General features: G+C 57.5%; 4 protein-coding genes across 4 annotated transcripts; 3 read left to right on the forward strand and 1 right to left on the reverse strand.

Moving 5' to 3' along the window:
- Window positions 1-30: 30 nt before the first annotated feature.
- Window positions 31-2,910, forward strand: PSEUBRA_003448 (Zn(2)-C6 fungal-type DNA-binding domain protein; the record flags this gene model as incomplete). The annotated part of the gene is made up of 1 exon (XM_016436534.2): window positions 31-2,910. The coding sequence occupies one exon, from the start codon at window positions 31-33 to the stop codon at window positions 2,908-2,910; it is 2,880 nt and encodes a 959-aa protein (XP_016292258.2).
- A 2,475-nt stretch (window positions 2,911-5,385) lies between these two features.
- Window positions 5,386-6,966, forward strand: PSEUBRA_003449 (protein of unknown function DUF1996; the record flags this gene model as incomplete). The annotated part of the gene is made up of 1 exon (XM_016436532.1): window positions 5,386-6,966. The coding sequence occupies one exon, from the start codon at window positions 5,386-5,388 to the stop codon at window positions 6,964-6,966; it is 1,581 nt and encodes a 526-aa protein (XP_016292259.1).
- A 743-nt stretch (window positions 6,967-7,709) lies between these two features.
- On the forward strand, window positions 7,710-9,752 carry PSEUBRA_003450 (Natural resistance-associated macrophage like protein; the record flags this gene model as incomplete). The annotated part of the gene is made up of 1 exon (XM_059465049.1): window positions 7,710-9,752. The coding sequence occupies one exon, from the start codon at window positions 7,710-7,712 to the stop codon at window positions 9,750-9,752; it is 2,043 nt and encodes a 680-aa protein (XP_059320658.1).
- A 404-nt stretch (window positions 9,753-10,156) lies between these two features.
- On the reverse strand, window positions 10,157-12,277 carry PSEUBRA_003451 (Major facilitator superfamily; the record flags this gene model as incomplete). Its single annotated transcript, XM_016436549.1, has 1 exon — window positions 10,157-12,277. One exon carries the CDS (start codon window positions 12,275-12,277, stop codon window positions 10,157-10,159), a length of 2,121 nt encoding a protein of 706 aa, XP_016292261.1.
- Between the last annotated feature and the right edge of the window lie 2,976 nt (window positions 12,278-15,253).

Below are 15,253 nucleotides of genomic sequence, written 5' to 3' on the forward strand. Positions count from 1 at the left end.
GCACTTGCACTCGCACTCGCTCTGCAAGAAATGCGACGCTCGGATCGTTACACCGATGAGATGGCCTCCACATATCCCACAAGCTCACACTCAAGCTCGAGCTTCAACTCAGTAGCGGATCACAGCCCATTCTCGGCTGACAGAGCCGCCCAGCCTTCCTCGTCGTCATCATCGCTATTACCTCCCACACCGCCTTCGCAGCCAGTCAAGCGTCGTCGATACGCACGCCGCTCTTGCCTCACTTGTCGCTCCAAAAAGACTCGCTGCGAGCTTCCGGATGAAGCTGTTCCTTCGTCTCACGACACCCTACCCACCCACAAGGCCTGCCATCGATGCAGAGCCCTCGATATCCCCTGCGTAGTGTGGGATGGCGATCGCAAGCGCAAACCACGCCTCCAAACAGCCTCGTCAGCTGATTCGCCTAACCCGCGTTCATTAAGCTACAGCCATCCATCCTCAGATCCGTACAGAGCTGATCCGGCTCGTCGCATCGATCGCTCCTACTCGACGACCCTCCACGTCCGATCAAGTGATCATGACGCTCAGCTCGACGCTCCTCCGCCGCATCGACGCCCCTCGCCGCCGTCGACCTGGGATCGCGAGGGTGCAGACAATGCAAATGGGCACGCCTCTCGACGTACCGCTGATCTGTACGATCGGCCCAAATACCCTTCCAGTTCAGCGGCAAACACAACGACCTCAGCTCCGTATCCTCGAGCACCAGCCGCGCAGCCGCCCCCGTCGATCTCGAATGCTTCCGAACACATCCGCGCCAGCTCCGACACGGATGGCCAATACGACGCTGCGCTCTTCATCAGTCCTTACGCCCCAGACTCGGCATTCACCAAGGTGACAGGCCACAACTTTCCCTTGCTCTCGAATCGGTATATGCATTCGCCCCTCTTCACTCTCAATCGCTTCATCACAAAGATGCCGTCCTTCTCGCGCCTCCTGCGCCCAGAGATGGATCGTTCTTTGGGCGGCGACCTCTCCAGCCTGCTCACCGACGAACACATCTCCGAGCTGAAGACACATCTGCCTCGTCTACGCATGTGGCACCCCCACCTCTCCGACCTCGACTCGCTCTGCATCGCCTTTCGAGAGCGCAACAAGCCTTCCTCCTCGCTTCTCCTCGCCACCGTCTGTCTCGTGACATCCAAAATGGCAGGCAAGCGCCATCTCGCCAAGCAATTTGCTATTCACGTTGATCGCATCGGCCTTCAGGTCCTCATCTCGGCACCAAAGGAATTTCACGCCGCTCAGGCCTTCGAGCTGCTCCTATCCCACGAACCTTCGTTGATCGGTGCCAGCGTCGATCCGTCCGGTGCGGGCGCAGCCTCCACCGACTCGGCGGTGTTCGGTCAATCACTTCATTCGAGCGCCATCTCGATCGCAGAGGCCATCGGTCTCGATCTCGTCATGTCGCAAGCCTACCAAAACGGCGCCAAACCAACGCAGCCTCGTTCGCAAGACCACGATCGGGCGCGCTCCGATCTGCGACGCTTTTCGCTCTGGTGCAGCCTGTCCATCTGGCGAGCCAAGTTCATCTTTCTCAACTCTATCCTGCGACCGCTTGACTTTTCGCGCCTCCGTCGCGATGCAGAAGCGGCCATTCAAGTCGTCGACATGCTTCCGCAACAAGCTCACTACCCCGCCAAGGACAATGTCCTGTTCAGAGCAGGCGTGCTCGCGCTCGCTTATCGTGCCATCCAGCTCGCTGACTTTCACGCCCGTCTTTCCCAGCTCGATACGCTTTGGAACAGTCGTTCCCTCTTCTCCGAGGTCGAGGTTCGGAACGAGATCAGGAGCCGCTTCGATCAGAATCTCGCGTTCGTCCAAGAGCTCGAGAGGACCAAACGCCGCAAGCTGTGGAGCATGGCCAACCTTGCCGAGCTGCGTTTCCTCGACCGCTTCCTCGATCTCGAGTTTGGATCAGACAGCGTCTTTCTGTACTGCCTCTACGTGCGCATGGTGTTGCCGCTTCCTTCCACAAAGGCCGCGGCCACCGTGCACGACATTGGGCGCTTGCTCGATCGGGATCCCGGTCTGTACGGCTTCCTGTGGGATGTCAGCGAGCGTAGCTTCCTCAACGACGAGAAGGTCATTGCGGGATTCGCTGCCACTCCGCGATTTGAAGGCGGCAGCTTGGAGCAGACTGGGCTGCCGCTGCTCTTGACCTGCGGCTACGTCCTGCACATCAGCATTTGTATGATGGAGGCCGCGGCCTTTGCGCAATACGGCTCGTACGCTCTAGCGATGCGAGTAGACATGTTTGCGCACCTGCTCCCTCAGCTTGCAGAACGGATCTGCGGACCCGAACGCGCCAAAATCGAGAGTCTCGAGACGCTGGTCTCGAGCATGCTGATGCAAATGGCGAGGCGCCTCGACGAGCTGGAATTCTACATGGTCACGCAAGAGATCAAGCAGCCGCCAGCGGCGTCCACCGCGCAGCTCGCGTCGATCGCACCTTCCACCAACGGTCACCACCCTCATCGGTCGAGCAGCCAGCTTGATTCATCTGCACCATTGTCGGAACGAGCGCGCGAGAGTTCACCGCAACGTGGTGCGACACTTTCGAATGAGCCAAGCCCGACCCACCATACACGCACCTCGTCCACTAACTGGCAGGACACATCGGACATCGGCCAGTCGGATCAGTCCCAGCCGGCACCGCACAGCGCCACCCGATCGCAGTCAAGCCACATCCACAGCCACAATGCAGATGGCTCGATTGCCGGCATCGATAGTCAAGTTCCCGGTGAAGCATCATTTCCCACGAACGCCAATTCGCTATTGCCTTCGTCTGATGCGTGGTCATCTGACAACATGGCTCGCATCATGGATCAGATCCTGTCCTGGGACTACATGCAAGATGTGCCTCCGACGACCAACGGCAGCAGCCAAGCTTGAAGATGGCTCTTGGACGTGCATGGCACACAGACTCCGGCAGTCGGATACTCGGAGAATTATACCCTCGATTGCATCACCTAAGAGCTCGTCGAATGGACAGCAAGGGGACAGGCGCCGCGCATCCTTTCGTCGCATGCTGTGTACCCTGGTGCGATGCAACTCCGATGAAACCCCGTATGTCACATGAGGTTCAATGTCGTCGTCGATACCGACGAGCCGCAGATGCCGACGATGGTGCTGACCCAATGGCCGCACTCCGCACTTGAAGCTTGGCGATGTGCGTTAGCGTGGCCACGTTGGTACGCAAGCGAGACGTCATGAAACGTTCGAGGCCGCTGCTGCTGTCAAGCTCAGGCATCGCCCCTTGCTTTCTTAGCACAGAGTGTGGCAGATGATATGTCGCACATCGGGTACTGATCCGACAAGCAAATCACAGGGAATGGAACGCTACGTTGCGTGCAGAGCGTGGAGACGGATCCTCTGCCCGCGACTCGATAAGAAGGCATTGTCTCACTCGATAGTGTCATGGGACTTTTTCATGCAGGATCCGCTCGATGGTTCCTCAGCCACCAAAGAGCCCAGGTGCTGCTGTTCAAGCGAGCCGGATGAAGTGAAGCGAACGCAGATGCGCGCACCAGGTGAGACACAGCAGAGCGAAGATCGTCGAGCTGAGCTAAAAACAGAGCTTAGCGCAGATCGGCGATAGAAAGTTGGATACGCCCGCGCGCAGCCACCTCCAAAACCCGGTCGGTTGTTGGTTGAATGAAAAGAGTGAGTTCGCTCGGACGACGTGCATACGTTACCCGGCGGACTTTGAATCGCGAGCTCGAAGCCATTGAAGGAATTCCCAACCCCGACCAAAACAAGGCTTGGGAGGACGGGTCGTAGCTTGAAATTCTGCTTCCCCTACTCGCCGTTGTCTCACCGACTCCGTCATTTTGCTGCCATCTTCTATAACGAAAGCAGGGTGCGTGGGAATCGAGCGTCATCTTGGTCTTGACAATATGGCAGCGATGAAGGGGCGGGCAAGCATTGGCACGACACACGATTCAGCTTCGATCAAAGGAGGGGAAGCAATCAAAACGAGCATCGATGAATCGAGGACTGCTGTGGGCAATGGCAGAAGACAGCTCGACGACAACAGCCAGGCGCGCGCCTTTCTGGAGTGCATAAACACGAGGTTCGGCTGCCATCGCGCTTGGTTTGGATTTGGCCGGGTAGGCAGGCTGCCAGCTGTCAAACAAGGAAGCGAACAGAAAAAAAACCTGCATGCGGCCAACAGCGAACAGCACACACAACAACAAGAACAACACAGCAGCACGCAGCCATCCTCCATCGATCCATCCTCTACATGCGGTCTGGCCTCCAACGGAAGGACCCTTTGTCCGTTCCACACGCCTGAGACGGTCTAAAAGGTCCCGGTCAGGGTCGCAACATTCATGCCAGCCCGTAACGTAGAACGCCGAGCGCCGCACATGGTCTGCTGTGCGTTTGCGTTGACATCTAAGTCCCTTCGGAACGGGAAGCAGAACGGTCGAACCGGGAGGCGCACTGATTGCCCTCGTTCGGCGTGTTCTGCACTTTGGACGCCCTTTCGCTTTGCCCGTTGTCTAGCGCCCCGAAATGGAAACATCTATGTTGCTTTGCGATTGCGCTGGCCACTGCGAACAAAAGCCTTGCGGGTTTCGCTCCGTCGTTTGTCACGGCTCCATGTCGTCAATGAGCCGGTCTTTGGTTGCACTGACGCTGCCGAAGTCTTCAAGGTCGGATCTTCCAATCAGGGCCGTCTTGTGCCTCAGCTACGCAAGCCACTCTTTTGAGCTTAAGCTGTCTCACAACCATCGTCCTTGTCTCACCTGAGAGCAATTCTCCCACCATCGCTCGACTCGCTGTTCTTTCCACTATCTACCTATCACCACTACCGTTCAGCTTTACCGCCGCTGAGCTCACTCTACCGCAAAGTGCCCCTTGGCTTTTGGAGAAATCGATCTCCGCATCCACCGCCCATCGGAGCGACTGATTGCTTCTCTCGGTAGCGCCGTCTTACGTCCGTAGGCAGCAACTCCGCCCGCTGTCAACGTCAGAGGGGGCAGTCGTCTCTCCTCTTGCTTGCTCTTCTGCCTCAATCTCCCATCTCTACACAGCGCATCCTCCTGCCTTGGGCTTGATCTGCGGTCAACCTTTCGAGATCATTGTAGGGACATCTCTTGTTCGGCTTTGATGTTATAAAAGGTCGGCACGGCTATTGCTTCTCCGATCCTCCCCCATCCGAAGCATCGTCCTCAATCCGCTCCCACTTCCTCCCCTTCCTGCCTGCCCCCCTCCCTATCCCTCCCTATCCCTCCCACTGGCCCTACCTTCGCCCTCAACTTTCCTCTTACCCTCCGGTGATTGGCAGCGATATCGCGTCTTCGACACCAGCTACATCACCCATCTCCGACTCTCACTCGACGTCACAAAGAAGCAGTATTCATCATGACGGTTCGTAGCACTCTGTTCTGGAGCCTGGTGGTGGCCTTCTTTGCCTTCTTCGCCTCGGTCGAGGTCGAGGCTACGCTGGCAAACCCTGTCATGTGGATTCTCTCACAGAAGAGCCTCAAGCAAGCTCGAGTTGACCCCATTGTCTCGCCTGGCAGGGCTTCGAGTCACACCCACCAGTTTGTGGGCGCCAACGGCATCAGCCAGGACACCACCACAGCGCAAGCTCTGGAAAGCGCATCAAGCTGCACGACCTCGAACCTGCGCGCAGACATGTCGGCCTACTGGACGCCTTCGCTCTACACGTACAACAACGCCACCAACACTTTCACGCCCAACCAGCTGAGCTTTGTCAACACGTATTACCTCATGAGGGGCAATGTGCAGATCACGGCGTTCCCCAAGGGTCTGCAAATGCTGGGCGGTAACGCGATGCGAAGAGGACCGGGACCCACGAAGCAAGCGGACAACACGGCATCGTTCGTCTGCCTCAACTACAAGGATGGAAGCAGTCAGACGCAGACGATCCCCGACCGACCGTGCCCGCAGGGCTTGAGGGCACAGATCCTGTTCCCTTCGTGCTGGAACGGTAAGGATCTCACCTCGTCGCCGACGGACCAAACGCACATTGTCTACCCGATGGGTGACAACGCTGACAACGGACAGTGCCCCTCGACGCACCCTGTGCGACTGCCGACACTGTTCTACGAATTCATCTACGATGTGTCCAACACCGACAACTCGGGCAACTCCAAGTGGGTGCTGGCTAACGGCGATGCGATGGGCTACTCGATGCACGGTGACTTCCTCGCGGCTTGGAACGAAACGATCTTGCAGAATGCCATCGACCAGTGCAGCGGCAACTTGTTCGGAGACCTCGCTTCGTGCCCTCCGTTGAACTCGACGCTGGATAGGGCGGGATCGAGCAAGTGCAACGCTGCCTCGAGCGAGGCCGTGTACCCGCAGAGCATTTCGTCGCTGCCTGGCTGCAACATGATCTGGAACGGACCCAACGCCGGCAAGGGACTGACAGCGGGATGCGATCCAAGCAAGGTGATGCTGAAGCCTGACAACTGGACTGGCTCTTCGAACTCGAGCTCGTCCTCGGTAGCCGCACCTGCTAACCCTACGTCCACGTCCTCAAGCGTGGCCACACCGTCTTCGTCCACGTCCTCGAGGGCGACCACAACGTCTGCGAGGTCGTCGTCGACGTCTACTTCGACAAGGACTACTTCGACGGCGGCACAGCCGGCAGCGACGTGCGTGTGCCCGAGCAGCGGAACGGCGTCGACGCAGCAGAAGGCGACGACAAACAGCCAGTCAAAGCACACGGCACCCAAGCGCAGCAACAAGAAGCCTGCCAAGAAGCAAAACAAGCCGCGTTCGCTTCACAGGGAGGTTGACGCGGTCAGGAGGGATGCGAGAATCGTGCTGCAGAGCATCGTCGAGAGGTTCACTGTGGCCCTCAATGGAACGGGCAGCGCAACGGAGCGTCTCGCCGATGCTCAGCACCAGTTGACCATCCTGGACGCAGCCCTGGCCGACTACGGCATTGTAGCGACGACCACTACCGCTTAGCATTCTTCACCTCAGTCTCTTTGCATTCTCCAAGTTCGCTGTATCATCATCTTGCCTGCATTCTCTCATACATGTCTTTCCTAGTTTCGTCGAGTAGAAACGCTCCGAATTCGTAGATCACTTTGCGATCCTTGCCGAGCGGTGTGCTCTGAAGGACCGAGTGTGTTCGCGAGGACGTGGCTGTGTGTATCGTCCGAAGAGGGTGTGCGAGAGTGAGGACGTGTGTGGTTGTCTTGGCGTGGCGAGCGCGGCACGGCTGAGATGTGTCCGTCGACTTGGGTGAACGGGGAAGCGCGGGCAAATGCGGAACGGCGAGAGGACTTGAGGCGGACTGCCGTGTTCTCGAAAAGGGTCCAAAAAGAAGCCTCGAAAATCACACCCAAATCATGCCGAGAATTGAAAAATCATTATTGAATGGGGAAACGCCAAGCAAAGAAGCGCGGCATCTGGGCAGAGGCCAAGAGAATTGTCAGCCACGTTCGGGGCAGCAATGGAAGCATTTCACAAAATATGACCTGATTTCTCTATGGTCACATCATCCTATCCTATATGGTCACCTCTGCTGTCTCTTCTTGCTGTAGTCACATTCGGACCCACCGAAGCTGAGCAAGGGAAAGCGCATCGCCAACCATCGCTGCCTTTCTCTGTACCACCATCACCACCACCACCACCATGCCAACGTCGACGTGAATGCACCAACATCAATCACAATGCCGCCGCCAACCATACCATCAGATTCGCCAATGGCGACTACGGCCATGACATCCTCGCCTCGACTCACTTTGAAGCAGCGCATGGCTTCTCACTGGGCTACCACTCTCCGCGTTGTTCGTCGACACATCTACTTCATCGGTCCAGGCATCGTCGCTTCCGTCGCATACGCTGATCCAGGCAACTGGGCCACCGACTTGCAAGCCGGCTCCGAGTTCGGCTACTCACTCCTCTTCATCGTCCTGCTCACGGGCTGTTTCGCCGTCTTCATTCAGATTCTCGCCTGCCGCTTGGGTGTTGTCACCAACGCCGACCTGGCTCGACAATGTCGCATGCTTATCCTCAAGGAGGATCGCCACGGCATTCCAACACAGCGCAACATCTCGTACCCCAAACTCAGGCGGTGGGCGCTCCTCTACCCGCTCTACGTCATTGCTGAAGGTGCAATCGTAGCTACAGAGCTCGCAGAACTGACCGGATCCGCCATTGCTCTCAACCTGCTCTTCCCGGGTTTGCCTCTGTGGGCCGGTATCTTGATCACCTCGGTCGATGTCATCCTCATCCTCTTCATCTACAAGCCTCCCCCCAACGGAAGCTTCCGACTACTCGAGGCCGTCATTGCAGCACTCGTCTTCACCGTGCTCGCATGCTTCATCGTGCTGCTCGTCAGGATCAAGCCCTATTGGCCCGACGTGTTCCATGGATATCTTCCTTCGAACCAGGTCGTCTCGAGCGGTGCTTTGTACGTCAGCGTCGGTATCCTCGGCGCTACCGTCATGCCTCATGCTATCATCCTCGGCTCTCACTTTGCTTGCATCGATCGCATGCCCAGTGCCGAAGGCAAAAGCACCGCTGTTGTCGATCATGATCAATTCGCCCGAGACCTCGAGTACCAATCCAGATGGCAAGCCATTCGCAGCTCCTGGTCCCGCTTGCTGCAACCCAAGCCAGAGACCAAGACCGAGATGCTGCGTCTTTCGCGCGTCGTCCGCTCCCTCATCCGCGGACGCACCGGCACCCGTGGCGCCGAGACGGATTCGATCGACGAGAGCCAACGACAGCGCGATTACCAGATCGACACCTACCCACCGCGCACCCTCGAGAACATCCGCATCCACATCAAGCACGCCTCGGTCGACATTGGCATGTCGCTCGTCAGTTTTGCCATTGTCATCAACTCTGCCATTCTCATCGTCGCTGCCGCCGCCTTCTATTACACCGACAATGGCACCGGCTCGGGACAGGTCATTGTCGCCAGTCTGTATGATGCTTTCTATCTGCTGAAAGATCGACTGGGCAGTCTGCCGGCGGTGCTGTTTGCCGTGGCGCTGCTCGCATCCGGTCAGAGCGCCAGCATCACCGTGACGCTCGCGGGACAACTCGTCAGTGAAGGTTTCATCAACTGGCGCACCGATCCCTTCATCAGGAGACTCTTCACGAGGTTGTTGGCTATCGTGCCCAGTTTAACGGTCTCATTGGCCGTGGGCAAGGATGGCCTGGACGAGATGCTTGTGGCCAGTCAGGTCGCTTTGAGTATCGCCTTGCCATTCGTGCTGATGCCCTTGATTCTCGTCACGGGCAACAAGCTGAGAATGACGGCAGAAGAAGTGGAGGATCCAGCGTCGGTAGCGTCGTCGGCCAGGTCGAGTGTACAGGAGGAGCGCGCGAGTGGCGAGCAGGCGGCTGCTACAGCAGATGCAAGTGCGTCGAAAGCCAGGCCAGTCCTGCGCAGGGACGCCAGCACCAGCGCATCCTTGGCCGTCGTCGAGAGTCTCACTCGCGAACAGCAGCAGCAGCAGCCGAATACTCCAGAACAGGACGATAAAATCACGTTGCGCAAACAACAGCAGCCGTCGCCACCACAAACACCCGCAGCGTCAGCAAGCGATCCATTGCAGGAGCACATTCCTCTCCCGACATTGGCCGAACAGCGGCCGCCGGCGACACCTGCGTCCAAGATGACATCGCAGTGCTTCGCCTCGAGGTGGTACGTCCAGGTTGTGGCGTACGCCATTTGGACCGTCATTGTCATCGCCGACGGCTACGTGCTCATCACCACATTTATGGGCGAGTAGTGGGCGCTTTGTCACCTTGTATACCAATCTGTTGTAGTAAGCCACAGCCGCATGAACAATCCAATTTTGCTCACCTGTCATTCGTTCATCCGCATCCATCCCCACGCAGAGCCCTTTCCGACAGCCGGGTTGTCAGGCACGTTCGCCAATGAAGGGCCCAATGTGCTTGCTTGTGATCCAAACAGCCCCACTCAGAGCCATCATTGCGAGCTGGTACTGCAGACGCAGCTACCCATGAAGAGTCTATCTTGCTGGCTTGCCTTTTGCTCAGTCTCAATGAGGGCTTCTCAATTGTCAGTCATCGCGGTCCAGTGTGAAAGAATGAACGTGCGAAACGCAATGTCTTTGCGGAGCGGATGCTATGGATGAACAAGAAGACGAATGGAATCTATGTGAATGCTATGCTATTGTCGAGTGTAGTGCGAGTCGTGCGAGGTTGCGGTGGTTTGGGTGGTGGGGGTTCCGTCGATATGGTGGAGCAGCATTGACGCTGACGGCTCGGTTGGCGTGATGTCCTCTGGGGATGTGCGCCAGGTGGGCTCTTTCGTCTTGCTTGCTGTGCTATCGACGAGCAATCCCTTTTCGCGATCTCCATCGACCGCGTCGCCATCGAGCACGTCTGCAGCAAACCGCTCATCCACCTCGTCGTGCATCTCGAGCTCCTTCATCGCAAAACAGATGGCCCAGCCTGCGACCGCAAACGGAATCAACAGCAGCCACACATGTCGCAGTGCGCCACTGTATACGCCTCTCACAGCACGGCTGGCGACCGGATCCAGTGTGCGCAGCGCTCCGAAATGCATCGAATAGGGCGAGGAGATGTCTTCGATGTTGAACGGCAGACTTCCGTTGGCGGAGAGCGCCTGGATGGAGGGCGACTTGATCGCCTTGTGCACCGACGACTGGAACACCGCTTCGGCGAGCATGATGCCGAGCGTCTGGCCGAACGAGGCGAAGAAGAGTTGCAGAGCCAAAGCGCGCGAGGCGAGTTCGACTGCGACCGACGCCAAGGTCGGGAACTGGGGCGCGACGAACAGGATTCCGCATCCAATGGCGATGGGCAGCTGCACCAGGATCCACGTTACTGGCTTTGCGTCGACGTCAAGCAGCAGCAAAAGTGGAACGCCGAGCACGGTGAAGAACCATCCTAGGTGATTCTGTGGTAGGTAGCGTTGTGTCACCTCAATGCTCACTGCGAATGCAATGGCGGTGAGCGCGACAGTGCAGCTAAAGGGGAGGACCATCCAGCCAGACATGATGGTGGACGACAGCTTGACCGCCTGGAAGTAGGTTGGGATGACATAGATGATGGCCATGGTGACGACGCCGTGCGCAAAGCTGGTGAGGTGGGCGCTGATGGCGGTGCGGTTCGACAGCAGCTCCCTCGGCACTGTCGGGTTTCGCAATTTGAACAGCTCGAGGTAGAAGAACGCGACAAAGAGCAGCACTGACAGGACGAGCGGGATGAGCACCGGTGCGCTCATCCACCCGTACCGCGCCCCGCCCCAGGTGAGCGACAGACCTAACCCGACGGTGGCTAGCATGAGCAGCGCGTTGCCGCTCCAATCCATCGACTTGAGTTTGGACCTGACGTCGGCTTGAGGCGTCTTCATGTGCATGAAGCAGCTGATCATGATGATCGCCAGCACCGTCACGGGGACGTTGAGCCAGAACAACCACCTCCAGTGGTCTCTGCGAGAAAAGACACCGCCGATGGGTGGGCCCACCGCACTGGCGCCCGCCCAGACGACGCCCAGAATGCCTTCATACGTTCCCCTCTCGCTCAGACTGACGAGGTCGGCAACGATGATCTCTGCGAGCGAAATGATTCCTCCATCTCCTACACCTTGCAACACCCTCCCGACGATCATCATCTCCAGACTGTGGCTCGCGCCGCAGATGATGCTGCCAAAGAGAAAGAAGAACAACGAGGAGAGGAGTACACTTTTGCGGCCCCAGATCTCGCACAACCCGCCGGTCATGGGCAAGATCGCCATACCAGCGACGGTGTATGCTGCGCCAATCCAGATGTACGTGCCCCCATAGCCGGTCGAGCTCGTCGAAGTGGTTACGGGAGAGTGGTGGTGATGCTTGCCAAACCGGATTGCGTCGTTTTGCAGATCCGAGACGATGGTCGGCAGCGCAGTGGATACAGTGGTGAGATCGAGCGCCGAGAGAAAAGACGAGACGCACAATGCAGAGAAGACCAGCAGGAAGTGGGTGCGCGCCGAGAGGCGCGACTTGGCCGAGCTTGAGTGGGTCGTGTCGAGGCTCGGGCGGCAGGTGTGGTCGGTCGAGGTTGAGGACGAGGGCAGATGGCGCATCGAGCTGGCGGCCAGGTTGGGCGTCGAGTGCGCAACAAGATCTGGCGCATATGCGGGTCGAGGCGTGGACACGTACGATGGGGGCGCTGCTTCGGATATGGTTGTCTCAGGTGGATAGGACGATGTCGGAGTGTCCACACATGTGGCATCAGGGCCGGCCGTGATGGCCTCCTCGGTGCGGCCGCCGTCGTGGTCGGCCATGCCGTGTTGCGTTTGTGATAGATGCGCTCGCTATGTTTGTGTTTTGCGGTCGAATTCGAAGTGGAAAGTGGGTAAGGCGTTGCTATCTGTTGAGAGTGGCGCTTGTTTTCGCCAATTGATGAGGCGTGGGTGAAAGCGATGCTGGTGCGGAGCGGACTGGCCGCAAGCGTGGATGTTGCAGAGACGAACGACAGACACGAGCGTTGCTATTGATGATGGTCGAAACGAGGGGGAGTCCGATGATGCAGACGCAGTGGATGGTTGCGAGTCAAGTCGCTCAGAGGTGCTTTTGGTGCAAGCGGAAAGCTGGAATCGCTTCACCAGGTTCTCCTAGAACAGATGTGCGCCTTCGGAATGTTTGGTGCGGACAAAGCTTGAGCTGGGCTATGCTACTTTGGTCTGCTGCTAGCAGGTAAGCAAGAGCGGCCAGGCGGGGCGAGAAAGAGCGTGGGTGTCTACGTGTGACGTGTGCAAGTGGTTGGGGTCAGTCCTATGTGGAGCGGAACGAGGAAGCAAGATGGTCGCTTGCGAACGAGGAACGCCAAGCGACCGGCGGAGAAGCAAAGGTGCGTAAAGTGTCTTGCAAGCGCGGTTGAGGCCAGATCTTGACCCGAAGGGAAGGACGATGAACGTGGTTGCGGGATGCACGATCGAATCGAATCACATCGGATGAGGGACTGGGTCACCGAGACGTCGAGACCGGCGCGGCACGCCACACAAATGAAGTAGTGGGATGAAGCGGAGCGCCGCGGTAAGCAGCGCAGCGCAGCACAGCAGTATGCAAGGTCGCTTCGGAGCGTCAAAGTGTCGCTTCTGCTGCACGCACTGGGCCTGCACAGAGTCCAAGTGCTGTTCAACTTGACCTGCGACCGAAATGAGCAGGACCACTTATCACACGACACAGCCTACTATGTTCAGGGCTGCACCTCGACACAGACCGCTGAGACTCTATCACACGAAAGCAGGAACGACCTGTGGGCCGGAGAGGGCTGCGCACAACGTCGGCAGGACCCAGTGGGCGGCAAAGTGCTTTGCAGATACTTGGGACGCAATGCTCAGTTAACGGCGGTGCACGCTGGTGTCTAGCAGCTGTTCAGGCCCACCTGCATCGGCAGGGGGTTGTGTGGTGCATCGTGCAGACTATGAGACTCAGGGGCCCTTTGTGCGCTGCTTCAAGTGAGGTGAATGCTTCAATCCTCGCTCGTCTTGACCAGCTCGCTTCCGCCTTTCGCCCCGAGAAAGCAAAACGCGTCTGTCTCGTATGTCGGTGTTGGTGCGTCAAGGGTTAATGAAAGTGGGCTGAAAATACTTTCTGCCGAAAGACAATAGGCGTCGGCGAGAAGCGAAGTCTGCGCATCATTGTGAGGCTGAAGCACCAAGTTGGTTTGCGCATTGCTCCACCTCGATCTGGGACAGCCTTGCTTCACATTCCGACGTTGTGATGTGAAGGCTGCCTGGAATTCTACGACAGCATCGCATCGCACGTGGGAAGGCGAAACGAACATGAGAAGACAAATTCTGTCGGTTTTCGCAAATCAGACACACCCTTCGGGTAGACGCTGATACGGATAGTGGCGAGACGTTGCGCACAGAGCAGTGAGGATGGCGCCATCCACACATCGAAACAGCGAGGCACGGAGGCGACACAAACGCAGATTCATCGGACGTGGAAACAAACTCTGCCTGCGGGAATTGCCGTCGGTCGAAGACAGAAACGAGCTGCATTGAACGAGGAAGCCGCAGGTCAAGGTCGTTGGAACTGGAACGTGTTGCGTCGGTGATTCAACGAGGGTTTCCCCATGAGATCAACGTGTCAAAAGTTGTTCTTCCAGCTGACGCGACCCTGCAGCGAATGGAAAAGGTTCGACGACGATCAGGTTTATCGCTCCGAAGTGGCATGGCGAGTTGAAAGCTTGCCGTCTTGCCGGGGCAGCGTCCGAGCTTGCCGTTGCTGGCATGAGCTCCTCATCCGAAGAATCGACGAGACGGCTGGTGGTCTGAGCTGGAAAGCAGACGGCAGCACAACGGACTTCCATGGCTCGGCGCATCTACAGGACAAAGAGGAGGACGGCCAACTCCTTTGCATTATGCATACAATTGGGCGGCCGCTGTCAAACCCAGCCTTCGGCACCTGAGACATGCACTACCATTCTCAAAGCCGAATTTCTATTTTGGCGCTCTGAATTTGGTATTGTCGGCAGCTCAAACTTGAAATGAGCATTACAAAGGTCAAGGTTGCATGATTTGCAGAGTGTGCCGTTTGGCCCAACTTGACGTGAACGTTGTTGGAGCAGCCTAAATCCAGACCACCGAGGTTCTAGACGCTCTCTTCCCCTCTGATCAGTAGCCGGCACGCTCCCTTCTCGACGGCATCGTTCATCCCCTTTGCCCTCCTCGTCGGCATTAGCGCTATTCGACTCCTCATCAACACCTTCAATACAATCCGCCACGTCTGTGCACCAAGGACGGTTGGAATTGCGTACATTCAGAGGCAAGCATGCCATGGGCCGTTGAGTCGCTCAGTATCATTCATGATGACTGAGGCGATGTCGGCGCTCTCCACGTCACTCGAAGTTCCGCGGATTGGCACGTTCTATCCGGTGATTCGGTCTCAAACGTGGCAGCAAACATCAAATTCCAATTTATCATAGCAAGAATACAGTAGAGAGAGGGAGAAAGTGACAGCAAACGAACCGTCGGCCCCAGATTGAATATTGTTTTCTCTTGCTTCAGGGTCCTCTTCTTTGCTGACGTGCCGCCTCATTGGCCAGAACTTGGGTTAGTTCAGATTGGCACGAGCCTAACTAGTGGCTTGCACCAAACATGCGCCTCTTGTTCCTTTGCCGACCGGCGGGTTCCTTCTCCGCAACAGTTGAGAGGAGCGAGCCAAGCTTAGCAACTCACCGCCGCTCCAGCTTTACCCTGTTCCGAGCAACGTTTGTTTGCCTCTCATCTCCTGTCGAACAAGTATCGAAC

This window comes from Kalmanozyma brasiliensis, assembly GCF_000497045.1.
Source record: "Kalmanozyma brasiliensis GHG001 unplaced genomic scaffold PSEUBRA_SCAF21, whole genome shotgun sequence".
Classification (NCBI taxonomy): Eukaryota; Fungi; Basidiomycota; class Ustilaginomycetes; order Ustilaginales; genus Kalmanozyma; species Kalmanozyma brasiliensis.